Raw genomic sequence first — 27,951 nt, 5'->3', positions numbered from 1 at the left:
AATTGCACAAAACATCCTAAGATCTAAATTCAATTAAATTTAAATCTCGTCACTTAAATTTTTAAGAAGTTTTTAATTTGGGCCATTTAAATTTTCCACATTTGCTGTATTGAGCATTCATATATTATAATTTCCATTACTATAAGAAATACTGTTAAAATTATGTTTACTAACCTAGTTGCTCACATACAGAAATACAATTTTATTATAAAATAATGTTAACCAACCACCTTGTTAGCCTTTTTTAAATTTCTAATAAATTTACTGTGGTTTAATTTGGATTTTTCTATTCAACACTGTACTTGCATGACAGTAAAATACAGAAAGGAAAATAAATAAAAGGCACACAGAATTAGAAAGCAACAAGTAATGTAATCATCTAAATTAAAATTCCTAATGAAGCTAATAAAAACTTACTAAGCTAAGATTAGCAAGAGTTCAAGATGCATAACCAAGATACAAAAAAGAGCTTTATTTCTTAGGGAATAGCAATGAATAATTTCAAAACCACTATCAGTTAGAAGGCTATCCAAACACAAGAAATACTTAGGAATACACTTAACAAAGATTGTGCAAAACACCTAAAACCCTAAACTACAAAACACTGCTGTGTTAGTTTCTTAGGGCTGCTGTAACAAAGTACCATAAATTGGTGGCTTAAAACAGCAGAAATTTATTGTCTCACAGTTGTGGGGAGTAGAAGTCCAAAATTAGGGTGTCTGCAGTGCCATGCTCATTCCCTCGCTCCCTGATGGCTCTACGGAAGAGTCCTTCCTTGTCTCTTCTGGTTTCTGGTGTTTGTTAACAATCCTTGGCATTTTTTCACTTGTGGATGCATCCCTCCAGTCACACGTCATCTTCTTCCTGAATGTCTTCATATTGTCTTCCTTCTGTGCATGTCTATCTCTGTCTAAACCTCTCCCTTTTTATAAGGACACCAGTCTTATTGGATTAGGGCCTACCATAATGAAAACGAAAACTTGACTAACTCTGTTAAGACTATTTTACATCCAAACATATTGGTAAACTAATTTGTCTGTAGATTCTTTCTAGAGTCTGAGAAAAACAATTATGTCATCTGCATATAATGAAAGTTTTTATTTCTTCTTTTGAATACTTAATATTTCTAAAACCTTGGTCTTATTGCCCTAAAATCTGTTACAATCATTCTCTTGTTCATGTATATATTTAAAAAATAAGTCTATAGACCACTTTAGATGAGAGATTTCCTGTAGATTTTTAATAGACATTCTATCAGATTGAGGAAGTCCCTTTTCTACTTTATAATTTGCTGATAGAACTCAACATAAATTCAGAATGCTATCAAATTTTTAATTCATTGAAAAATGAACATAGTTTTTCTCCTTCAACTTGTAATTGTTTTAAATCATGTTTATAGATTTCCTTATAAAACTACTGATTTGATTTGCCATTTATATTTTCTGCTATTTATATTTATGAGTGAAATAGGTCTATAAATTTCATTCTTTGGAATGGCTCTGCCAACTTCCTGTATAAGTTTTGATTTCCTTGTAAGAGCTTGGAATATTCCCACTTTACGTATATTATGCATACATAGTTTTATTACATTGAAGTAATATGTTAAGACTTAGTATATATTACCTGTAAAAATGTCTGGGTCTAGTGTTTTCTTTGTAAAAAAAAAAAGTTTTACTTCAACTTTCAACATATTAATTATACTTGTAGTTATAGAAATGTTCAAACATCTTATTTCCTACTGAGTAAAATTTTATAACTACTACTTTTCTAGGATTTTGTCCCTAATTCAGTATTTTCAGTTATCGGCATATACTTGTAGATGGAGTTCCATCCGCTGAACTGATTTTAATATTGACTTTAACTGAAGTTACCTCTTTTACACTCATATTACCTAGGTATGCCTAATCCATTTATCATTCATTTTGCATTTCTTAGAATTATATACAAGTGGAATCATACAAAATGCATTCCTTTTGTCTCTCCTCTTTCACTCTCTGAGATTGGTCCATGTTGTCATGTACATCAATAGTTCATTCTTTTTTATTTATGAAAAATATTCCATTTTATGGTTGTACCACAGTTTCTTCATCTATCACCCAACTGAAGGGCACTTGGGGTTGTTTGTTACAAAGCAAATTACAATGAACATTCATGTACAAGTTGTTGTGTGAGCATGTGCTTTCACCTTTCTTTGGTAAACATTTGTAAGTGGAATGGCTGAATTTTACAGTAGATGTATGTTTAACTTTTTAAGGAAAACTGCCAAAGTATTTTCCAAATGTAACATTTTACATTACTACCAACAGTGTATGAGAATTTCAGTCACTTTCCATCCTTCGAATACTTGGTATGGATATTCTTCTTCATTTTAGCCATTCTATTAAGTATCTAAAGGTATCTCATTTGCATTTCCCTTAAGACTAATGGTGAACATCTTTTCATGTGTGTATTTATCCCTGTATCTTCTTTAATGGTCTTTCAATGTCCATTTTTTACTGGTTATCTCTTATTCATCTTATTCATGAGTTTTGACAGTTCTCTACATATTCTGGACATAAATTTTTTATCAGATATGTGATTTGTAAATATTTCTTCTGGCCTGTGGTTTGGCTTTTCATTATTTTAACATTGGCCTTTAAGGGGGAAAAAAAAACAAAGATTTATATTTTGAGTAGTCCAAATTAATCAACTTATTATTTAATGGAACATGATTTTGGTACCCTAAGAAATCTTTGCTTAACCAAAAGTGACAAAGTTTTCTTTTAGTTTTATAATTTTAGGGTTTAAATTGATCTTTTGTATGTAATGTGGTATTCAACTTGCTGAATTTCTATTCTGCAAAACCTTTCTAAGGTTAATTTCTTAAGTTTGATGAGGTCTATAGATGTCTTTCCTTTAATATATTTTTCAGGTGTTAGTATCAGGAAAATGTCTATCGCATAAAATGAGTTGGGAATTGTAAGATAAATTCTAGCCAAAATAAGCAGGCGAAGAGAGGCAATAAAGGGCCAGGTAGTTTATTTGAATGCAAATACCCGGGTGATATTCTGCAGTCTGGCTATCACAGGCCGGGGAAGTCACACTCAGCAGGGCAGGCAGCGAGTTTTTAAAGAAGGTAGGGGGAGGCAGAGCAGTGTCTGATGTGCTCACCCCTCTCCCCAGTGCCTTCAACCTTACATTCCAGCCTTTTGGTCATAATGGGCAAGGGCTTGATTTGGCTACTTTTGGCTGACAAGGGGCATTGTGGTGGGGGGGGGGGGTTCATAGCATGTAGTTACATTGCTCTGACTGCAAATATCTTGCCTTGCTTTCTCTAGAGGCTCTCACTTTATTTTGTCTAAGCTTACGGTTTCTGTCTCATTTTCTCTTTTACAGATAGAGACTCTAGCTGCTGCTAGGGAAAAGGGGTCACGACTGCTCTGGCTGCTTCATGCTGAGAAGGGGCGCAGCAAAGGGTGCAGCTAGGTTTTTATCACTGGTCAGTTGAGAGGGCCTCGGAAGGTTGGCGCTTCTGTTTTGGAAGGACAAACTTGATGAGATTAAGAATGCATGGCTGAATATGAGAACTAGAAATATGAAGAGTCTAATTGAGAATCATAGCTAGGTATCATGGGGAAACTAAAATTCTGAATTGAGTTTACATTCCAATTACTAGTATTAGGATTTAGTATAGATAAGACTGCATTACTGAAACAATATTTTTCTCTAAAATCACTCTTATTTTTATTAGAAGTGGCCAGATTAAGAAAATAATTAACAGTTGGCTTGATTATTTGCCTAAGTGCAGCAAGAAAAGCAATTGATTACATAGGCTCTTTAAATGTGCTTTGCTGGAACGTTTTGTAAGGAATTTCAGATTGAACTTTTAAAGGCCTCTTGAGGCCAGAAGGCCAAGCCTGACTTGCCATCAGGTTTTGCCTGCAGTACTTGTAGATTTGGGTGAATTCCTCTCTTCTCGAGGTCTTCAAGACATCTTGAGGTTCTTGCTCTTGCCAGGAAGTGACTTTTTTACTCACCTGGTAAGACTACTGAGAACTCTGTAAGCAAGGTACTAGGCTAGTTCTTCCAAGGGGCTTTGTTGGCTTTATAAAGTTAATCTTAGTTTTTTAAAGTTGTCTGTTCATATCTGAGTTGACACATGTGTCTCTCAGGTATGACGTTCTAGTTAAAGCTTTGTTAATATAACTAGTGTTTCTAATTGGTCTTCTTACAAGGAAAGCAGATTTTTATTGAACTTGTGCAAATAAACATACTGCTATGAAATATAAAAATAGTCACTGAGAGTTTTTTTAAATTCTGGAGGGATCAGGTAGAGAGAAAGAAAAGTTTCAATTGTGCTTATAAAGGCAGTCATTTACTAAACTGTTCTCAGCTTAAGAGAAAAAGCTTAAAACACTTTATAAGCAACATTTGAAACAAAAGCCACAAAATCATCTTCTTTAGTTTACTTAATCTTATGTAACCAATACTTGTTCTGCTGAAATCTAGTTTTTTCACTGATATCTAATTGCTTTCCCTCTCTTTAGCTTCTTGTCCGTGGCTTCTTGAACTAGAGGGCAGGAGGGGTGTGTTCTGGTGGGGGAAGAGGGTGGTGAAGGTGGAAGGAGAGGGGGAGGGGGTAGTGCAGCCACAGGAAGAGGAGAGCAGGACAACAGCATGGGTGAGAATGTAGGACTTTAAGATGGCGGCGACATGTGTGAAGACAAAAAACTTAAAGATGGTGGTGGAGAGAGGGGGAGGGGATTGCGAGCTGAGGGAGGCGGGCGACTGAGGTTTTCTGGCTGATCTGAAAAGGAAGAAGGACTGGGCAGAGTAAGAGGCTGACAATCTTTAACTGGAGATCGGGCTAGGAGAACATGAGTTATTGAACACTTAACATAAACGTCTGGGCAGGAGCACCAAGTCCAAAAAGCCTGCACATATGGGATTTCACTCTACTCTCCGCTCTAGTGGCAATAATTAATCAAGTCGGTGCGGAGGCCAAAATTGAAAGTTCCCTCAGGGGGCCAGCGAGATTGACTGTCCAAGGGATACTGTGGCCCGGCCTCAGAGCAAAGAAAGACTAGCTTCCATTTGCAACCTTCCTGGGACAAATATAGAGTAGCCAAATTAGAAATGAGACACCACAACAGGGTCTGAGCCTCTGCTTTTGAGGGCTGATTCTCCATGTCTGTGCCACTTCCCAACTAATCCCACTGAGAGGAGCGCCCAGTGTCCTAAGCATGCCAAGTCAGGGGAGACAGCCTGGCAGCCTGGGTGAGGGACGTCTCCCACACTGCAGGGCCAGGGCAGGTATCCTGGATACCCGGAATGGATGAGCTGGATGCCCAAACTTGGACGTATATACGTATACGATTTCAGACAGACCAGGTGAAACAGAATTAGGAAGGGAAACAGACCGGGGGAAACTGAGGGACTCACCAGAAAATAGTCCACACAGCAGAGAGCAGGTTGAAGTCCCAGATTGGGGAAGGATGGGGTGGGGCTGCCAGTGGCCGGTCGGGGCCCTGCGCTCACGCTCCTTCCCGGGTTTCGGCACCAAATGTAAGATAAATTCTAGCCAAAATAAGCAGGCGAAGAGAGGCAACAAAGGGCCAGGTAGTTTATTTGAATACAAATTCCCGGGTGATGTTCCGTGGTCTGGCTATCACAGGCCAGGGAAGTCACACTCAGCGGGGCAGGCAGTGAGTTTTTAAAGAAGGTAGGGGGAGGCAGAGCTTAGATTTACAGTAGTGCGAGGATTGGCTAGCTTAAGGCACATTTTTCAGGTTGCGAGGGGGCAGCAGCTGGGGACTTTAGCACATCATCAGTGTCTGACATGCTCACCCCTCTCCCCAGTGCCTTCAACCTTACAGGAAGTATTCCCAACTTTACAATTTTCTGGAAAAGTTTATGTAGAATTTGTGTTATATTGTCTTTAAATGTTTGGAACAATTCATTTATGAAATCACTTGGGCCTTAAATTTTCTTTGTGACAAGGTTTCAAATCACACATTCAATTTCTTTAATAGATATAGGGCTATTCAAGTTACTTCTTTTTGAGTGAGCCTTAAGTCCCTGTCTTTCAAGGAAATTTTCTATTTCTTCTAAGTTGCCAGATGTATCAGTGTAAAGTTATTCATAACATTTCATTACTATCTTTAAATATTCATAGAATCTATAATGACATCAGCTGATTATTTTCAGATATTGGTAATTTATATCTTCTCTTTTTGGTAATCATTCTGCCTAAAAGTAGATCAATTTTATTGATTTTACAGTTAATCTTTGTTTTCATTTTCTTGATTGCCTTTCTGTTTTTATTTCATGAATTTCTGTTCTGAATTTATTACTCCCTTTCTTCTATTTAATGGGTTTAATTTGCTCTGTTTTTATATTTTGTTGAGATAACAAGTCATTGATCTGCAATGTTTCTTGTTTTGTAATATATTTGTTTAGTGCTGTAAATTTCCTCTTATGTTCTGCTTTAGCTCCATGAATTTTGGTATGTTATGCCATTTCAGACAGTTCAAAATACATTTTAATTTCCTTTTCAATTCTTCTTTGACTTTTGGTTATTTAAAAGTGTTTTATGGGGTTTCTAAATACTGGGAGATATTCCAGAGATATATCTGTTATTGGTTTCTAATTTAATTGTGTTATGGTCAGCTAACATGATTTGCATGACATGAATTCTTTTAAATGTATTCAGATTTCTTTTTTGGCCAGAATATGGTATCTTGGTAAATGTTCTGAACGCATTTGGCTTAAAGAATGTGTATTCTGCTGTTGCTATGTGGAGTGTTTTATAAATACTAATTAGAACAAGTTAGTTGTTAGTATTGTTCAAGTCCTCTCTAGTATTACTGCTTTTCTATTTGTCCTATGATTTATTAACAAAGAAGTATTAAAATCTCTGACTTTAATTGTGGCTTTATCTATTTCTTTGCAGTTTCATCACTGTATTTTAAAAATTGAGTTATAATTTATACTACATAAATCTAAGTGCACAATATGATAATTTTAGGTATACTTTAAGAGTTGAGTAAACACCACCACAATCCAATTTTAGAACATTTCTATCATCCCAAAAATATTTATCATACTCATTTCAGTCACTCCTTATTCCTACCACTAGCCATAGAACTATTAATTTAATCTCTGGCTCTACAGACTTGCCTTTTCTGTACTTGTAATATAAATGGAATCATATAACACATGACCTTTTTGTATCTGGCATCTTTTATTTAGCATGATAGTTTTTAGGTTAAACCATGTATTACACATTAATATTTTGTTCTGTTACTTATAGTAATTCACTGTATGGATACCACATTTTATTTATTCATTCATCCATTGATAGATATTTGGACTATTTTTACTTTTTGACCATTATGAATAATGTGACTGTAAATACTCCAAGTCTTAGAGTGGATTTTCATTTTCATTTTTCTTGGGTTTATATCTAGGAGTGTACTGCTGGATCATATGGTAAATTTATTTTTAACTCTTTATCAAACCACCAAACTGTTTACCAAAGGCCTACACTATTTCACATTTCCATCAGCAAATATATGAGAGTTCTGATTTCTTAAAATCCTTGATACAATTTTTTTATCTGTCCATTTTTTTGTTACAATCATTCTAGTGGATATAATGTGATGTCTCATTGTTATAATTTGCATTTTACTCATAACTAATGACATTGGGCACCTTTTCATGTATTTATGTGCCATCCTGTATCTTCTTCAGTGAAATAACTATTCAAATATTTTGCTCACTTTTTGATTGCATTATTTGTCCTCTCATTGTAGACTTTAAAGAGTTCTTTATATATTCTAGACAAATCTTTTATCAAATATGTGATTTGCAAATTTTTTTCAAGTCTGTGGCTCATCTTTTACCTTCTTAATGGTGTCTTTGAATTATAAATATCTTAAATTTTGATGAAGTCCAATTTATCACTATGTTCTTTTATTGATCCTGATTTTTGCTCTTGTACTGTTTGGAAATAAAGATTTTTTTTTGCCATGTATTCTTCTAAGAGTTTTATAGTTTCAGTTGTTACAATTAGGTCTATGATTCATTTTAAATTAATTTTTGTGAACAGTGTGGGGTAGGGTCTAAATTAATCTTTTTGCATGTTAATGTTCAATTTTTCAAGCATTAAGCTAGAAAATCTTCCCCCATTAATTGCCATAGCACCTTTGCTGAAAATAAACTGACCATAAATAGACCATAAACTTATTCTTGAATTCTGGATTAGGTTCCATTTATCTATAGATCTGTCATTATGCTAGTACCATAATGCTGTGATTATTGCAGCTTTATAGTAAGTTTTAAAATCAGGAAGTATTAGTTTTCTAAATTTGTTCTTTTTTGGCTGCTCTGGATCCTATGCATTCCCATAAAAATTTTAAGATCAGCTTATTAATTTCATCAAAATATTCTATTTACATTTTGATATGGATTGCATTGAATCTGTGCAAACTTGAGGGAGAATTGCAGCTTAACAATATTGAGTCTTCCAGTCCATGAATTTGGGATATTTCTTCATTTATTTAGACCTTCCTTTAATCTCCTTCAGCAATGTTTTGTATTTCTTTAATATGCAAATTTGCATTTACTTTGTGAAATTTGTTCATAAGTATTCTAAAAATTTGGATACTATTGTGAATGAAAATATTTTTCTTAATTTCCTTTTCAAAATGTTAGTGACTAGTATATAAAATAAAATTGATTTTGTATACTGTTTGTGTATCTTGGGAACTTCCTGACATTGTTTATTAGTTATAGTAGTTTTTTTTAATATTCTTGAGAATTTTCTACATATAAAATCACCTTGTCTATGAATAAAGACAGTTTCACTCTTTTCATTCAATATTTAATGCCTTTATTTATTATTCTTGCTTCACTACTCTAACTGGACTCTCCAGTGCAATGCTGAATAAAATAGTAAAAGCAGACATTCTTGCCACTCCCCAATTAAGAGGAAAGCATTCAGTCTTTTAAAACCAAAAATGATATCATCAGTAGGTTTTTGTAGGTCTTCTTTATCAGGTTGAGGAAGTTCCCTTCTTTTCCTACTTTGTTAATAGTTTTCATTGTGAATCGGTGTCGGATTTTTGTCACAGCTTTTCTCCTTGTCTCTTTATTTGATCATATGGTTTGTCCTTTTTCTACTAAAATGTGGAACTACACAATTGATTTTTAGTTAGGAAATAAACTCTACGTTACTGGGATTTATCAGTTATCATACAGTTAGTATGTAATCACGTATCTCTGGATTTCATTTACTAATACTTTTTTGAGGGTTTCATGATGATATGAGGGATACTGGTCTGCAGTTTTCTTCTGACATGTTTATAGGGCTTTGTGTGGTATCAGGATAATATTGGCTTCATAAAATGAACTGGAGAGTATTTCCTTCTCTTTTTTCCTCTAAAAGAAATGTGAGACGGATGGGTATGTCTTTCCATGTATTTGATAGGATTCATTAGTGAAGTCTCTTGGCCTAGGATTTCCTTGTGGGAAGAATTTGCATTACTAATTTAACTTCTTTAAATAGATTTATTCAGATTTTTTATCTTTCCTGGATCTGTTTCTGCAATTTGTGGCTGTCTAGAAATTTGTTCATTTCATCTCTGCTGTTTAATTTCATGGCATAAAGATGTTCATTGTATTCCCATAGTAAACCATTTAATTTTTGTTAAACTGGTAGTGATTTCCAGAGCTTTATTGATTTTGGTAATCTGTGTCTTTTCTCTTTGTCAGACTAGTTAAATGTTTGTCAATGTTGAGCTTTTTAAAGCACCAGTCTGACAGTCCATAAATTTTTTACTCCAGTCTGACAATCTACAAATTTTTCTCCATGTAATTTGAAACTCTGTTATCAAGTGCTTAAATGTTTAGGTCTGAGGTGTTCTCTTAATCAGTTAACCCCTTTACTGTTAGAAAATGACCTCTTTTAACCCTGTTAATATTCTTTGCTCTAAAATGTAATTTGCCTGATTTTGAGGTAAGTACTCAATATTTCTTTTAATTAGTATTAGTGTGGTATATCTTTTTCATCCTTTTATATTAAAACTCCATGTGTTTTTATATTTAAAAGAGGTTTCTTACAGATAGTATATAGTTGGTTTTTGCCATTTAAAAAAAATCAAACCCAACAAGCCCTGCCTCTTAACTGGTGTATTTTGACTATTTACATTTAATGTGATAATTGATTTGGTTAGATTACACCATCAACTTGCTGTTTATTTTCAATTTGTCCCCATCTCTTCTTTGTTCTCTTTTCCTCTTTTTCTGTTTTCTTTTGGATGAAATGGATATTTTTATGGTTCCATTTTATCTTTTCTGTTGGCTTATTAGTTTTGACTCAGCTCCATCTACTTTTGTGGTTTTAGGGCTTAGAGTATATATATTTAACTTATTACAATCTCCTTTCAGATGATTATCATACTACTTATTATATTGTATAGTGTAAAACATGTTTTTCCTCTCCTATCCTTTGTGTTGCTATTGCCATATATTTTACATATGTTGCAAGCCACATATTACATTGCTATTTGTTTTAGCAACCAATTATATTTAAAGATATTTAAATGATAAGAAAAAAATCATGTATTTAACCATGCAGTTACCATTTCTGGAGTTCCCCATGTCTTTACGTAAGTCGATATCCTATATTTTCATCTGTTCTCATTATTTTTTTGCCTAAAGGGCTTCCTTTAACATGGGTTCTGCTGATGTTCTTTTAGTAGTTGTTTGTTTAAAAAGTCTTTATTTTGCTTTCATTTTTGAGGAAATGAATGGGATTCTAGATTGAAATTTTTATCTTTGAGTACTTGCACTATTACATATAATAAAAAATCTGCATTTTTATCTTCATTCCTCAACTTATGTACTGAGTCTTTTTTCTATGGGTGCTTTAAGATTTTCTATTTATTACTGGTTTTAAGTAATTTAATTATGATGCACCTTGGTATATCTTTATTCATGTTTCTTGTGTTTTAAATTCATTGTTTCCTGGATATATGGGTTTATAGTTTTCATCAAATAATGACAATTGTCAGCCATTATTTTTCAAATATTTTTGTTTTTCCCTCTCTTCTCCTGCAGGGACTTAAATTAGCTGGGTATTAGGCAGTTTCAAGTTGTCCATTGCTCAAAGGTACTCTGTTACTGCTTTAAAATTCTCCTTTCTACTTATGCTTCACTTTGGGTAGTTTCTATTGCTGTATCTCCAAGTTCATTAATGTTTTTCTTTGCATTATTTATTGTCATTAATCCCATTTAGTGTATTTTTATTTCAGATGTTTGATTTGGACCATTTATTGCTTCCATGTCTCCATTACTTTTTTAACAAATGGAGTACTTTTCTAAACTGTTTAATGTCTTTGTCTACTAATTATAACATCTAATTTTAATAGTTCTTGTTTAGTTTTGATTGATTTATATCCTTTTTAATGAGCGTTTTCTTTTTTTCTTTCTTGCATGGCTGGGAATTTTTTATTAGATACCAACCATTGTGAATTTTATATTGTTGTTGGTTCGGTATTTTTGTATTCCTTTAAGTATTTCTGACATATTTTTCTGTTGTATTATTTAGAAATATTTTAATCCTTTCATTTCTTGTTGTTAAGATTTTTTTATGTGATACAATGTTCAGTCTAGAGCAAGTTATTCTCCACTACTGAGGCCAGACACTACTGTGTACTTAAGGCAATGTCTCTTGAAATTTGATGTTTTCCTCTCTCACTAAAAAAATAAAAAACAGACATTATTCTCAGGCATTATAACTTCAAATCCTTTTGTGTGAGTCTTTCCCCAGCTTTGGGTAGATACCTCCATTTATGCACGGATAAATACTCAGCTGAAGAACTGAGATGGACCCTCTGCAGATCATTGGAGCTTTCTCCCCAGCAGTCTGTTACATGAACGGTAGCCACTTTGGTCTCCCTGCCCTCAGCTGCATTTCCTCAGCTCAAGGAGTCCATAGGCTTCATGGGTTCTCTCCCCTCGTGTGCAGAAAACTGTGGTAGGTGAGGACAACTCATTTGCAGTTCAACTCTTTTGTTTCCTTTCTCTTAGTAATGATTATTCTTTGTTGCCTGATTAGCCAGTGTTTTCCAAGCAATTGCTTTGTTATTTGACCATTTTTGCTGTTTAAGGTGGGAAAGGTGACTTCAGTTCCTTTTATTCCATCTTAGTTAAAAGTGGTAGCCTTCCTCAGTAGATTTGAAACTTCATGTGCCATTCCTGAGGCTTTTTATAATTACTTCCTCATCTAATTCAAGAGGATAATTATTAAAAATATAAAAGTTCATTAGGCTAAGTACATTTTTAAATATTTTCAATTAAAATTATTAAAACTAAGGGAAATATCAGTTAAAAATTTAACATCAGTTTAAAATATCTTGACATAAAAAAATATCTTGACATATACTTCACACTTAAAAGTTAAAAATATGTTGAAGTAATAAAATTAAATCTATTCAGTTTTCTTTGCAAGATATGAGAAAGTGGCTAAAGTGATGAAAACTACAACAAACATTGTAGTTTTAATTCAACATACTTAGAATTTTTAATACTAACCCTCCGTAAGTCAAAACATTGAAAATTGTATCCATATAAATTCAAATCTTCTGAAACATACATAATAACAGTATACACTAAAACATAATTCATCAATGAAATAGCACCATACTAAAGGAGGTGACATTAGACACATTAAAATTATAGTATTTTAACAAATGGTTTTCATAATAATAAAGATGTAAACACTGAGATACTGGAAAAGTACTATAGGCAGAAAAGGAAGGCTATTGACATTTTATTTAAGAATTTAACATATGCACAATAACCAGACAAAGCACAAAACAACAAAACTGATTAAACTGTGCATATGAATACATGCATTAAACATTGCACATGCTAAAATTTACCTGAATTATATGAACATAAGGCTTTATCTGGAAAAAAATGTTAAAATGATGTCAAAAATACATTAAAAAATCTTTACATATAATAGGGATATTGAAATCTAATATTGCTTTACAACACATACTGCAGTTTAACATTTTATTTTAGGAATTCCTGATTTTGAAAAAGTATAGTTTAAATTTGATTTCTTTTAATTTTTTTAGAAAGAGGAAAACTGAAAATTTATAGGGGACAAGTTATTTTGACATTCTCATTTGATTAAAAAATTACTTATTTATATTTACATATATAAACTGTCACAATTAAGCAGAATAAAAATTCGATTTTTCTATGTATACATACTTACAACACTTTAAAAGGTGGCAAAATATTAAGGTTTTCACATTGAAAGATGAGTAAATTCTATGAATATACATTGTAATTCCAAGAAATGTATGAACTATCATGCTGCAAAAATACAAGACTAGTGTAAAGATGCCTTAATACCTGGAAAAAAATGTAAATATTTATCCTGACACATCTAAGGTGTTAGCACAAAGATAATAAATCACAGGAAAATAAAATAATAGGTTCATACATTAACAGAAGCTTTGTTTCTAATATTCAATTAAAAGATTTAAAATACGAACAACAACTCTGAACTTCATTTAACAAATAAAGTAGTGTTTTAGCATTAACTTACATGACTGATCTGTCCCATTAGTAATCTACAGTGTTGAAATTATGTATTTTAAGAAAAAAAAGAACTTTATTTTGGCCATTTTATAGGGATTTCATAAGGACATAAGTATAAAATCGCAGAAATTAGAAAAAATAGAAGAGTTGAATAATTTTATAAGCATTGTAACATTATATCCAGTACATATTTTCACAAATTAAATATAAAGAAATTAACTAGACTAAAATAGGATTTTAAAAAATCAACACAAATTTTAATTATCAGGTTGTCAACTTACCTTTCCAACATTTTCATTTAAAATAGATTTAATATATTCATTATATATTTTAAAAATCTATTGATACTCCTATCTGTGTTTCCTTCCATTGCTTTCATAAAGCTATTGGTCAAATACTCATTTATGTTTCTCTAGCCCTTTAACATTTTAGCTTTTTACATTTAAATTTTACTAAACTTTAATTTAATTTTGGTACATGATATAAGCCAGTGAGTGATGTGCTGATAGAGATTTAACAACTCTCTCAGGGGAAAAAGCCATGATATGTAACATTTAACATAAGCATATACTTCATATATGTAACAATATATAATATATATTAACAATGCTTACAGTATAACAATGTAAATACTCCCATATAGCCAATTTCAAGCTACCAATGTCACTGGATATGAAAGGAAGAGAAGTTCACAATTGGCTCTAGCTCCAGCATAACACTGGATAAAAGTTACTGACCATACTGAAATTAAAATATAATAGAAAGTAATGATTCCAGTGGAAGTTACACACATAAACCGAAAATGAAAAGACTGATACTTCAAAATGTCAAAAACTCCTGGAATACCATGAAATAAAGGAAAACAATGTAATAGAAATGAAGAAGCTCATTGTTCAAAAAATAGAGAAAAATAACAAAAGATATAAAGTTACAACAATCCTTCTAAACAAGAAAAAAACAGAAGTTAAAAAAGGAATATGAAGAGCAATAATTTGTACCATCAATATAGCACACATGTAAACAGCTGATACTAGAAAACTGTACTATGAAGAGGTGATCATAATGCGTATAGTGCAAAACTGTAGGAGAGAGTAATAGAGGTGTATTACACAGTAAGTTAAAAAATTATTACTTTAAAAAAGACTTCACTCCTTAGTATATATAATGTAAAGTTGCAATATCAATGAGTTTTTACATATTTCCTTAAGTTAAAACATTGATTATAACTATAAATGTAAGTCAACATAAATACTGAACCATATTTTACATGCTGTAACAAGTAATATTTTTAGCAGTTACACTGTATCATGTTAAACACTTTTTATTAAAATATTTAAGATGATTATCCATATTCATAGCAACTTACCCACATATGCAAATACATGCTAATACAATACATCCAAACCATAGAACTTAAGACTGGATATATATGTACTAAATATCCAGTCTAATGCGTTGTATTCTTCCTACTTTAGGTCACTCTGCTGTTCATGTTCTTTAATGGTAACTCTGAATCATGAAACTTTATTCTTGGGAAAAATGTTTTCACATATAACAATGTTTCTTCAGTAAAACTACTAATGCCCCCAAATTGATATTATAATACATAGAATGCTTGTCTGTTTTAAGAACACTAAGAAAAAAAGTATTATTTCATGTCTTTTTTAGCTCTTGAATGACCTAACATTATGGTTTAATGACAGATATAACTGATCTAAGTTTACTATGCGTTTTTTATTTTGAAAGGCATTATTTGAGGATTTTCTGCAAGGCACATTGTTGTTAAGCAGACTCCCAGAGTAGTTTTCTGAAATCCATTTTATCACTATATCAATTTTAAATTCAGAGATAACCTCATGTGACTTTCCTTTTTTAATTACTATTTGCCTAATAGGAAAAGGATATAAAGCAAAATAATCAGTACCATCATCAAGAAGTGTAAGGTTTAATTCAGTAGTGCAGATTTTCACTGCCAAAATTTAGAACAAGATATTGTAATGAGTTGAGATTAACAGTCAAAGGATTACACTATTTCTTGAAGCTATATTTCTTAAAACTATAATCAATATAGAACAAAAGACACTAAACTTTTCCAACCATAGCTCTTTCTCCGCTGGTATTGTAAAGTGCTTAAAATTTTTAAATGAGATAAGAAAGTGAACATGAGTGTTTTCTGTCAAAGATATAATTCCTTTGTCTTTCTAAAATTAAAATTTCTCTTCACTATTAAAAATTCATCATTTATGAAAGCAGTTTTTAAATGAGAAAAAAGGTTAGCTGTCAAATGTTTCAAGCTATTAATTAAAAGCTTAAATTTTTATTGAAGGGATTGTAACAATGAATATTGAAAATATCTCTCATGATATATATTACATAAAATTTTACATATATAACATTAAAAAAATAATGTATACATTTTGGTCCAAACTGTGATGTTGAAAATTGTTGAAAGGGATTTTTATGAGGGGAGATAGGGAATTATTTACATACTGTGACATTTGCCAATTGGAAACAATTATAACCATTACTTAATAAAAACTTGTGCTTTAAATGCAAGCAAAGCCATTTTCCCCCTAATTTTTCCCATTTCAGTTTGTTGCTTTCCCTAATATTTGCTACATTTAACTTTCTCTTCAATTCCAACATACATGAGGATTCATTTTTAAGCAAGATAGGCAATTGCATATATAATAAGCTGAAGGAAAACACATCTCTTCAAAACACACTTTTTTTTTCAGGTTACAGCACACCAAGGAGAGGTGATACATTAAAATGTTATTGTGCTATTTTTTTCAGACTTCTATCCTCAGATCCTATTTGAAAATGCTAAATCCCCTATTCCTTAGCCTGGCATTCAATGCTTTCAAAAATAAATCTCATTATACTATTTAGATTTTATATGCTCATCTTCTCAAACTTACTATTTACTTTTCTCATCTCCATTTGTTGGAATCTTATCTATTCTTTCCAGGCCTAGCTAAAATGCTTATCACAGCTTGTACTAGTCTCTCATACTTCTTCTACATTACTATGGCATTCCATATAAGCTTACAATTTTAATTTTTACATCTTTCCTTTCTATATATGATTTTGAAAATTATACAAAGTCAAAGATTAAGTATGACTTTATCGGGTACTGGGACATAAACTGTTTTATTATCTTTACATTTCCCTTCCACATTTAGTAGAAAGACTTGTGTGTTTCTTTTAATTAGGGAGATTTATGTTTCAGAATTAAAAGCAAAGTGAGACGTAGACACTTTCATTTTCATATCTTAGATTTATTAATGTGATTATGCTAGAGGAGAGAAAAGAGAGAGGAGTATACAGGAGGCAAAAAACGGAGGTAAGCACTGCTGAAGGTCAAGATTTCTCAGAATTAGTAAAGGGATGAAGGTTTGAAAGCCTTGTGACTAATACAGACCTAGGTTCTAAGAACTTCTCCAGAACCCAGTGATATTTTAGTATTCCAGGATAGTAGCTCCACGATGCAGTAAGAAGACTGGATGCTAAGCACCAGAGCAATCAGAATTAGTAAAAACTGCTATGTGTAGACCTGGTTTCAGTTAACCACTGTATAGTGGGACATGTCAGTGAAGCTTAGTAAGGAGTAAAAATTAATAGGTCTTCCTTGAAAATTGTCATTTTTTTACAGCTTCCTAGAACCTCTATTGAGAGGTAGGAAAAGGTAAGAAGGAAAAATACTGATACTTAACTAAGACAAAAGGTACCTAAGAACCAGATTAAACATGACTTTTGGAAAAAAAAGTGTATTTCACATCCAAGTGTGTGAATAAGAATTTTACTTCCTACTTAAGTATAATGAATCTTTGGATCGATCTGTCATAATATCAGCACCACAAATGTGATAGGTAACTAATTATTTGTTGATATAATCAAAATAATGTGGATTTCAAAGAAAGCAAGAAAGGAGAAAAAAGGCAAACCAAACCTTAATAATAACGTGTAAAATATTAAGCAAAATTTGTAAGAAATTACATCAAATGTAAATGTATAAATTACCCCAATAAAAGATATATCCTGTCAGAATGGATTTAAGACCAACTTTACATTGTTTTCAAAAGACAAATGGCACAAAGAGGTAAAAAGTAAAAGGCTTGAGAAAAATACATCACACAAAAAACATTAACCAAGAAAAAAGCAGCTGCAGCAATAGTAACATTAAGCAGAGTACGTCTTACGGAAAAAATGCTCGTAAATATAAAAAGAGATAATATTTTACTATGCTGATGGACAGTGACTACAATGGAGTGGAGGTGCGTGTGTGTGTGGGCGGGGGAACGTGATAATATGGGTGAATGCTGTAATTACAATCTTAATCATGTGAAACCTTCATAAGATTGTATATCAATGATACCTAAATAAAAAAAGAGATGCTAAGATTATCAATCTATTAGAAAAAAATAACACTTCTAGTTTGTATGCATCTAAAAACATAATCTCAAAATAGTTAAAGCAAACAGTGACAAAATTAAAAGGAAAATGTCTACAACCATACATGGAGATTAAAACATACCTCTCTATAACTGATGCAGTAATCAGAAAAAAAAATCAGCAAAAACAGAAAATTTAAACCAAATTTATAAGCTTGATGAATTTTACATATATAGAACATATACCAAACTATGACAAAATATTCTTTTCAAGAACTTCTACAAAAATCAATTACATGCATCACCATAAATTAAACAAATAATTTTAAAGATTCCAATTATTCAAAGTACACTCTGACAAGAGGGAAATTATGCCATACAGCAATATCCAAAAATTTAAAAACCTAGAAATCTCTTTAGTTTGGAAATTTAACATTACCCTCTTGAATAATCCATTGGTAAATGAAACACCACATTAATAATTAACTATCTTTCTGAAGAAATGAGGAAAAACAAAGTAAACCTAAAGAAAGTAGAGAAATAATAGTAAGAAAAACTAATGGGAAAGAAAAACAAACATACAACCTAGAAAGTAAACAAAAATTTTTTTTTTGTTGAAAACACTAATAAGATGACAGGTTATTAGCAAGTCTAACCAAAGGGGAAGAAAAAGAGAAGGAACAAATTAGCAATATTCCAGAAAAGAGGACATCACTGCACACCAACAATTAAATGGATAATAAGATATTACGATGAACAATTTCATTGAAATATTTTTTAAATTAGGAGAAACGTTCAAATTCCAAGAAAAATCCAATTTAACGAAGCTGACACAAGAAGATATAATATTCTGAATAGTTCTAGATCTAGTAGAGAAATTAAAATTGCAGTTTAAAATCTATACACAAAGAAATTGCCAACCTTAATGACTTAAATGGTGAATGCTTCTAAACATTTAAAGAAGAAATAATATAGTAGTGTGCAAATTGTTTCAAACAACAGAAAATGAGGGTATACTTCCAAACACTATTTATAAGGCCAGCATAATACTGAAATCAAAACTTAAAAAGATTACTCAATAAAGGAAAAGATTACTACAATAAAAGACATCAAACAGAAAAGAAGAAACATATCCTATACTTTTTATGAAGCCAGTATAACATTGATAACAGAAACTAATGAAAGACAATCTTTCTCTATCTCATGAATATAAATGCAAAAGTTCTACACATAACATTAGCAAAGTCAATCCAGAGATGGATAAAATGATAATGCATCAAGAGCTAGCTGAGTTTATTACAGGAATGATAGATTGCCTTAACATTTGAAAATCAATGCATTTACCATATTAATAGAATAAAAGAGAAATATCATATGGTTACTATCTATATACACATTTAAAAATTGGCATAATGAAACATCAATGCATGATTAAAAACTTTTATCAAACCAGGAATAAAACAAAATTTCCTGAATCTCATAGCAGCACAAAAATCTTACAATAAATATCAACTGTAATGGGGAAATATTTAAAACTTTTCCCAAGGAATGGGGGACAAAACTTGGACATCAACTTCTACTCAACAATATCACTTTTATTCAGCATTGTATTATAGGACCAAGCCAAAGCAGTAAGAAAAAGAAAAGCAATGTATAACCGATCTGAACGAGGAGAATTGTCATTATTTACAGATGACATAATATTGTACATCAGAATTCAAAATAATGTATGGAGTCATTGAAAATAATACATAACTTTTATTTCTGCATGTTAGCATCAATTTAAATCAAATTTCTAGTTGTAGATCTAATAAAGGTACAAAACCTCTGCACTGAAACCTATTATAATATTATTTGGAGATACATCAGATTCATGGATGGAATTCTCCTCATTCCATGGAGAGATGTCTGTTGTACCCAAATGAATCAAAGTAATTGAATCAAAGCCCGAAAGGGTGTTTGTGGAAAATGATTATTTGATACTTAATTTGTTTGTAAGAAAAAAATGTCAAGAACAGTAATAACCATCTTAGAGAACAAAGTTGGGCTAATTACATTACTGGATATCACAATTTAGTATAGGCTACAGTAATTAAGACACTTTGGTATTGGTACAAGAATAGCAAAGACTAATTGAAAGGAACAGAGTTCAGAAACTTAACCACATAGATGTGATTTTTTTTCAGTAAATGTGCTGGGTCAAGTGAACAACCAGAAGATTAAAAATGAATTTTTCAATCTCTACTTTGCAAATATACAAAAATTAATTCCAAATGAATTTTAGATTTAGTAAGAGTAAGTAGGTAGTGACAAGACTGACACAGTACAACATGGAGCTGTTATATTACCCATGGGTAAATCAATACTATTAAAAATTAAGTAACAGAAGAGTCATTTGGGGAATGGAAAATATTAACAGCTGCAAAGTTGATTAACTTCACGAAAATCCATGATACATACAGCTAACTAGAAAGTACTCTATTTTCATTGTTCCTGGCATACTCTATTCTTAATTAGCTAGGCAGAAAAAAATTATGAGAATTGTTGGTAAACTTAAGAATTTCATATGTTGAGAGTCGGGAAAACTACTCCTTATTGTATTAATAACTGGAGTAAATGGGGAGAAGGCCAACCCTCTAAGAGAGGGCAATGGTGGCTAGTATTAACCAATAAATGTAAACTATAAGAATTACTACATCATGAATTATATTAGCAACCTTCATGTACTAACCCATCATACTACACTGTGATTTAGAGAGAATGTACTGAGTAGATTACAGTGGCCAGATAGAGAAAACACTCTAAAACTAGTCCACATAAAATTCATGGTAATGTTATTATTACAATAAAGGATGTTGTAATGGCAATGGTAACAGTGGGTGGTGTTTACTCCTGGGGAGGCTGAAAGAAGTGAGTTCTATAAAATGAGTGTTCAGTTAATACCATCCAAGTGTAAAAGACTATATCTAGTATTCCAGTCATTAGAGAGATTATTTTTAAAAGGAGTGACAGTAATTCTCTATGCTTCCCTATGACTAAACACCACAGGACCAATTCTTTGCTCTAATTCTGTTTGTCAAACAGCCTTCTGATACACAATTTAATTGTCTATTCAGTAGGAAGGGTGTGATGCATATAACAGTTATATGTTATATTGCCAAATATACTTACCATGATTGATAAGCAATAGGGCATTTTGGGTATAAATTGACACTTCTGAAATCTGGTTAATGTCAGTCAGTTTACCATTACTTGACAAAAATGTTGCTAAACCTGGAACATGCTGACTCATGAAGATAAAATTATCCTATGAATACTATTCAAAGCAGTAAGCAGACACCTCACTTTTCAATAATATAATCAGGAAAACAAACTTGAGTTGTAGGAGTAACTAACGAACAACACCACTTTTCAATCTGCAAAACACTTCTGATTTTCCTTTAAGTTTCTCTGAATTGATCTAATTCTCTTTTACAGTTTTAGACTATAAATATTTCAGGATAAAATGCAAACACTGACAATAATAATAACAATAACATCAGCTTGTATTCCTGAGATTATTTAACTCTTAAAATCACACTGTAATGTAGGTACAACTATTCCCATTTTTTAAATGAGGAAAGTGAAGCATAGAGAGATGACCTACCCAAAGTCATTCTGTTCTTAAGTCAGAGAATAAAATTTAAACTCTGGTTTATCTGAGTAACGTTCATGGTCATGACTTCAACTACTATTTTATATTTGTTATCCTACATATTCATAAAATATTTGCCATAATGCAGGAAGGAAGCACAAGATATCTATAGCTACATGACCAAATTCTATTATATTAGCTATCTCATTCCTACAAGTAAGATTCTAAGGGCTAAAATTTAAACATACCTCTGCTTCATTTGGGATCATACTGTGATGAGTGACAACTGTTAAGTATAAACTGATCTTAGTGTATAAAACAACTTAAAAGCTTCAACAAATAGTTATGAAAACACCAAAAGACACCTGCTAATACCCATAATGGTATCTTCAAAGTCTATGTTATATATATCATTCAAGATAATTCAATAAAGTTATGATAAAGTTTACTGAAAACTTACTTTGCAACCTTCGTGTTGGGCTCTCTCCGTGGAGGTGTCGTCGCGGCATGTACGGAGAAGGATGGGGAAGCGGCAATGAAGAGACGTCATGGGTCTGCAGTTTATACCAGTGTGGCTCATCATCTAATAACGCTGTTTCTAACTCAATTAAAATCTACAAAGCCAAGAGATGAAGGATGGTTATATACAAGACAGAAATTTTCTTAAATGGTCTCATAACTTTTATAAGGCAGTTAAAATAGTAATGTTGTTAGTTGAAAAAGCAAGGTCATGTTACAAAATTGCCCATATGTTTTGGACATTACAAAATTGACCATTTGTTTATAACCTCTTACTGATTTAACAGTTTTAAATATCTAAGACATTCTTGTGTAGACCTTTGACCACCAAACTACTAAGCTATTAAATTTGCAACTACAGAAATAACACTTTTTACTAAAAGTCTGTAATAATAACTAATATCTGTACATCATTTTATAATTTAAAAAGCATTTCGATTTATATTGATTAATTTAACCTTTACAAAAACTCTTATGATGAGAGAAAAAAGAAATTATAAGTGTGATAAGTTCTTACTATGAGTTAAGAACCACATCATATATTACCTTAATTCTGAGAAAAAAAATCTACTAATTTGTTCTTATTATTCAAATTTTATAGATAAGGATACCAAAGCTAAAAAAGGTTGAAAGCACTTGTCTAAGCCCACACACCAGTTAGTAAGTGAAAGAGGTATAATCAGTTTGTCTTACTTAAAACTCTGTGTTCAACATGTTGTTAAGGATTCAAAACAGGAAAGAAAAAAATGAATGGATTTAATAAATGACTTTATTTTCTTTTAGGGTCATGTGTAAATATGAGTGCTTGTTCTTTTTGTATATGAGAACTGCTATATGATGATAAATCACTACTTTGCTATAGGACGTAAAGGAGAAACACAGCTAAGTTATTCTTTCATTCTTCCTAAATCTCCTTATTTTCAAAATTAAATTTTGTGTGTTCACACACATACAAACACACACACATATGTAACCTTCATATTATCCCTGAGTTGCATAATACTATTTTTCCATTTGTTTGAAGAAAAAACTGAGGCACAAATAGATTAAATAAATTGCTCGAGAATACAAGGCTAGGAAGTGGTAGTGTCAGGAATGGAGACCCAACAGCTGGCACCAGTTTCTGCTCCTAACAGCTATGTTAACTTTCTTTGATTCTTTAGTTAACAACTTCAGTTCAGAATTTTTATGGATTGCTGTTTTTCCCATGAGATTACCATTGAAATTACTCAGGAGAAAACCAAGGACACTGCAAAAGGCTGAAAGCAGATTACTTAGTGGGTTAACAGCTGGAGAACTGCCTCTCATCTTGGCCCTTTCCACCTCATTCTCCACATTACAGCTGAAAATGTTTTTCTCAAGTAAAATACAATCAAACCATTTTCTTTTAAAATCTATCATTTGGGAAAGATGGCAGCATGAGAGGAGAGACAGAGGCTTCCTCCTAAAACTGGATACAATTAGAAAACATAGTTGGTGCAACTAATCCTGAGAGAGCAACACGGAAGAGGATGGTGCCAGACTGCATACAGCTGGAGAAAAGAGCAGACCTCACAGAACGGGGTAATGTACCAAAGCAGCTGTGGCTGGGTGATACCCAAGCCCTTCCCCCACCCCAGCTCACCAGCAGGAGGAAGAGAAACAGAGCAGGGAGGGAGTGGAAGACCTGGGAATGTTGAATACCTAGCTCTGGAGATATGCTCTGGGAACACAAACCTACATTTCATGGTGTTTTCATGAGACTCTCATGATTATGGGGTTGGAAAGCAAATACAGGCAGAATTCCTGGAGAGACTGAGATTCCAACCACTTCTGGAAAGCAGGGATGCATATCCGGCTGCTCTGGGACAAAAGCTTATATCTGTGTGCTTGGCCCACTGATTCAGGCAGTGGAGAAAGGCATAGCAGCCGGGAAGCAGGAAACAGCTCTTTCCTCCCCCCTGACACCAATATCACTCCTCTTGACCCCTAACATTGCTTCCGGGACTGAGCAGCTACACAGTAGAGCTTCTGGACACTAGAGGGCGCCATATAAAACCATGAAACACCAAAGGAATCTGGTCCAGAGAAAAATTAATATAACTCCAGAGAAAGATTTAAATGACATGGACCTTAAGACTCTTCCTGAAAGGGAGTTCAAAATAAAAATCACCAACATGCTAATGGAGGTACAGAAAGACATCGAAGAACTCAGGAATGAATTCAAGTCAGAGATCCAATCATTGAAGAGCACAATGGAGGGTATTAAAAGCAGGTTGGATATGGTGGAGGAGACGATAAATGAAATAGAAACTAGAGAAAAGGAATACAAAGAAGCTGAGGCACAGAGAGAAAAAAGGATCTCTAAGAATGAAGTAATATTGAGAGAACTGTGTGACCAATCCAAACAGAACAATACTCACATTACAGGGCTACCAGAAGAAGAAGAGAGAGAGAAAGGAATAGACTGAAAACTTCCCCAATCTGGGGAAGGAGATAGAGTCTCCACAGATCTCCAAACACAAGGGACCCAGGGAAGACAACACCAAGACATGTAGTAATAAAATTGGCAAAGATCAAGGATAAGGACAAACTATTAATAGCAGCCAGAGAGAGAAATAAGATAACATACAGAGGAAAGCCCATCAGGCTAACATCAGACTTCTCAGCAGAAACCTTACAGGCCAGAAGGGAGTGGCATGATGTATTTAATGCAATGAAGCAGAAAGGCCTGGAACCAAGATTACTTTATCTGGGACGATTATCTTTTAAATTTAAAGGAGGGATTAAACAATTTCCAGATAAACAAAAGCTGAGAGAATTTACCTCCCACAAATCATCTCTACAGTCTATTTTGGAGAGATAGCTATAGATGGAAGTGTTTCTAAGGTTTAATAGCTGTCACCAGAGGTAATAAAACCACAGTAAAGAAAGTAGAATAGCTAATTACAAAGCAAATGCAAAATTAAATTAACTATCCCAAAAGCCAATCAAGGGATAGACAAAGAATACAGAATACGATACCTAATATTTAAAGAATGGAGGAGGAAAAAAAAGGAGGAGAAAAAGAAAAGAACCTTTAGATTGTGTTTATAACAGCATATTGAGTTAAGTTAGACTCTTACAGAGTAAGGAAATTCAACTTGAGCCTTTGGTAACCACGATTCTAAAGTCTGCAATGGCAATAAGTACATACCTACCAATAATCACCCTAAATGTAAATGGACTGAAAGCACCAATCAAAAGACACAGAGTCACTGAATGGACAAAAAAAACAAGACCCATCTATATGCTGCCTACAAGAGACTCACTTTAAACCCAAAGACATACACAGACTAAAAGTGAAGGGACGGAAAAAGATATTTCATGAAACTAACAGAGAGAAAAAAGCAGGAGTTGCAGTACTTGTATCACACAAAATAGACTTCAAAACACAGAAAGTAACAAGAGAAAAAGAAGGACATTACATAATGATAAAGGGGTCAGCCAACAAGAAGATATGACATTTATAAATATCTATGCTGTCTACACAGGAGCACCTACATATGTGAAACAAATACTAACAGAATTAAAAGGGGAAATACAATGCAATGCATTCATTCTAGGAGACTTCAACACTCCACTCACTCTGAAGGACAGATCAACCACACAGAAAATAAGTAAGGACACAGAGGCACTGAACAACACAATACAACAGATGGACCTAACAGACATCTACAGAACTCTACACCCAAAAGCAACAGAATACACATTCTTCTCAAGTGCACATGGTACATTTTCAAGAATACATCATATACTAGGCCACAGAAAGAGCCTCAGTAAATTCAAAAAGATTGAAATTGTACCAACCACTTTCTCAGATCACAAAGGTATGAAAATAGAAATAAATTACACAAAGAAAATGACAAATCCCACAGACACATGGAGGCTTCACAACATGCTCTGAACTAACCAATGGATCAATGACCAGAGAAAAACAGACATCAAGCAATATATGGAGACAAATGACAACAATAATTCAACCCAGCAAAATCTGTGGGGTGCAGCCAAGGCTGTGCTAAGAGGAAAGTATACTGCAATACAGGCCAACCTTAAGAAAGAACAATCCCATACAAGCAGTCTAAACTCACAATTAATGAAACTAGAAAAAGAAGAACAAATGAGGCCCAAAGTCAGTAGAAGGAGGGACATAATAAAGATTAGAGCAGATAAATAAAATGGAGAAGAATAAAAAACTAAAAAGAATTAATGAAAGCAAGAGCTGGTTCTTCAAGGAAATAAACAAAATAGATAAACCCCTAGTGAGACTTACCAAGAAATAAAGACAGTCTATACACATAAACAGACTCAGAAATGAGAAAGGAAAAATCACTACAGACACAAGAGAAATACAAAGAATTATTAGAAGTACTATGAAAAATTATATTCTAAAAAACTGGATAACCTAGAAGAAATGGACAACTTTCTAGAAAAATACAACCTTCCAATGCTGACCAAGGAAGAAACAGCAAATCTGAACAGAAAAATTACCAGCAACGAAATTGAATCAGTAATCAAAAAACTACCTAAGAACAAACCCCCTGAACCAGAGGGCTTCATCACTGAATTTTATCAAACATTTAGTGAAGACCTAATACCCATTCTCCATAAAGTTTTCCAAAAAATAGAAGAGGAGGGAATGCTCCCAAACGCATTCTATGAGGCTAGCATCACTCTAATACCAAAATCAGGCAAAAAAAAAAAAAAGAAAGAAAATTACAGACCAATATCCCTGATGAACATAGATGCAAAAATACTCAACAAAATATTAGCAAACTGAATTCAAAAATACATTAAAAAAATCATCCATCATGATCAAGTAGGATTTATGCCAGGGATGTAAAGATGGTACAACACTGGAAAATCCATCAACATCATCTACCACATCAATGAAAAGAAGGACAAAAAGCACATAATCATCTCCATAGATGCAGAAAAAGCATTTGACAAAATTCAACATCTAATCATGATAAAAACTCTCAACAAAATGGGTATAGAGGGTAAGTACCTCAACATAATAAAGACCATATATGACAAACCCACAGCCAACATTATACTGAAAAGCAAGAAGCTGAAAGCTTTTCCTTTAAGATGGGGAACAAGACAAGGATGCCCACTCACCCCACTTCTATTCAACGTAGTACTGGAGGTCCTAGCCATGGCAAGCAGACAACACAAAGAAATAAAAGGCATACAGATTGGCAAGGAAGAAGTTAAACTGTCCCTGTTTGCAGATGACTTGATATTGTACATAAAAAGCCCAAAAGAATCCACTCCAAAATTACTAGATCTAATATCTGAATTCAGCAAAGTTACTGGATACAAAATTAATACACAGAAATCTGTGGCGTTCCTATACACTAACAATGAACTAGCAGAGAGAGAAATCAGGAAAACAATTCCATTCACAATTGCATCAAAAAGAGTAAAATACCTAGGAATAAACCTAACCAAGGAAGTGAAAGACCTATACTCTGAAAACTACAAGACACTCATGAGAGAAATTAAAGAAGATACCAATAAATAGAAACACATTCCATGCTCATGGATAGGAAGAAATAATATTGCAAAATGGCCATCCTGCCTAAAGCAATCTATAGATTCAATGCAATTCTTATCAAAATACCAACAGCATTCTTCAATGAACTAGAGAAAATCATCCTAAAATTCATGTGGAACCACAAAAGACCTTGAATAGTCAAAGCAATCCTGAGAAGGAAGAATAAAGCAGGGGGAATTACGCTCCCCAACTACAAGCTCTACTACAAAGCCACAGTAATCAGGACA

At 32.8% G+C, this 27,951-nt stretch overlaps 2 protein-coding genes across 38 annotated transcripts in view; one reads left to right on the top strand and one right to left on the bottom strand.

Moving 5' to 3' along the window:
- RIMS2 (regulating synaptic membrane exocytosis 2) overlaps positions 1–27,951 on the bottom strand; it is a 570,663-nt gene that overhangs the window by 206,036 nt on the left and 336,676 nt on the right. For 32 of the 37 annotated variants that reach the window (XM_073229945.1, XM_073229932.1, XM_073229927.1 and 29 more), the window contains one exon: positions 22,088–22,241. In XM_073229945.1, coding sequence (XP_073086046.1) covers positions 22,088–22,241 — 154 coding nt within the window. Of the gene's footprint in view, positions 1–12,926; positions 12,954–22,087; positions 22,242–27,951 lie in introns of all 37 variants that reach the window. The other 5 variants (XM_073229921.1, XM_073229922.1, XM_073229923.1 and 2 more) reach the window with 1 other exon arrangement.
- The window catches only part of DPYS (dihydropyrimidinase), a 461,295-nt gene that overhangs the window by 381,828 nt on the left and 51,516 nt on the right, over positions 1–27,951 (top strand). The window lies entirely within an intron of this gene.

Source organism: Manis javanica, chromosome 2 (assembly GCF_040802235.1).
Source record: "Manis javanica isolate MJ-LG chromosome 2, MJ_LKY, whole genome shotgun sequence".
In the NCBI taxonomy this organism is placed as follows: Eukaryota; Metazoa; Chordata; class Mammalia; order Pholidota; family Manidae; genus Manis; species Manis javanica.
This window is presented reverse-complemented; position numbering and strand designations above follow the sequence as displayed.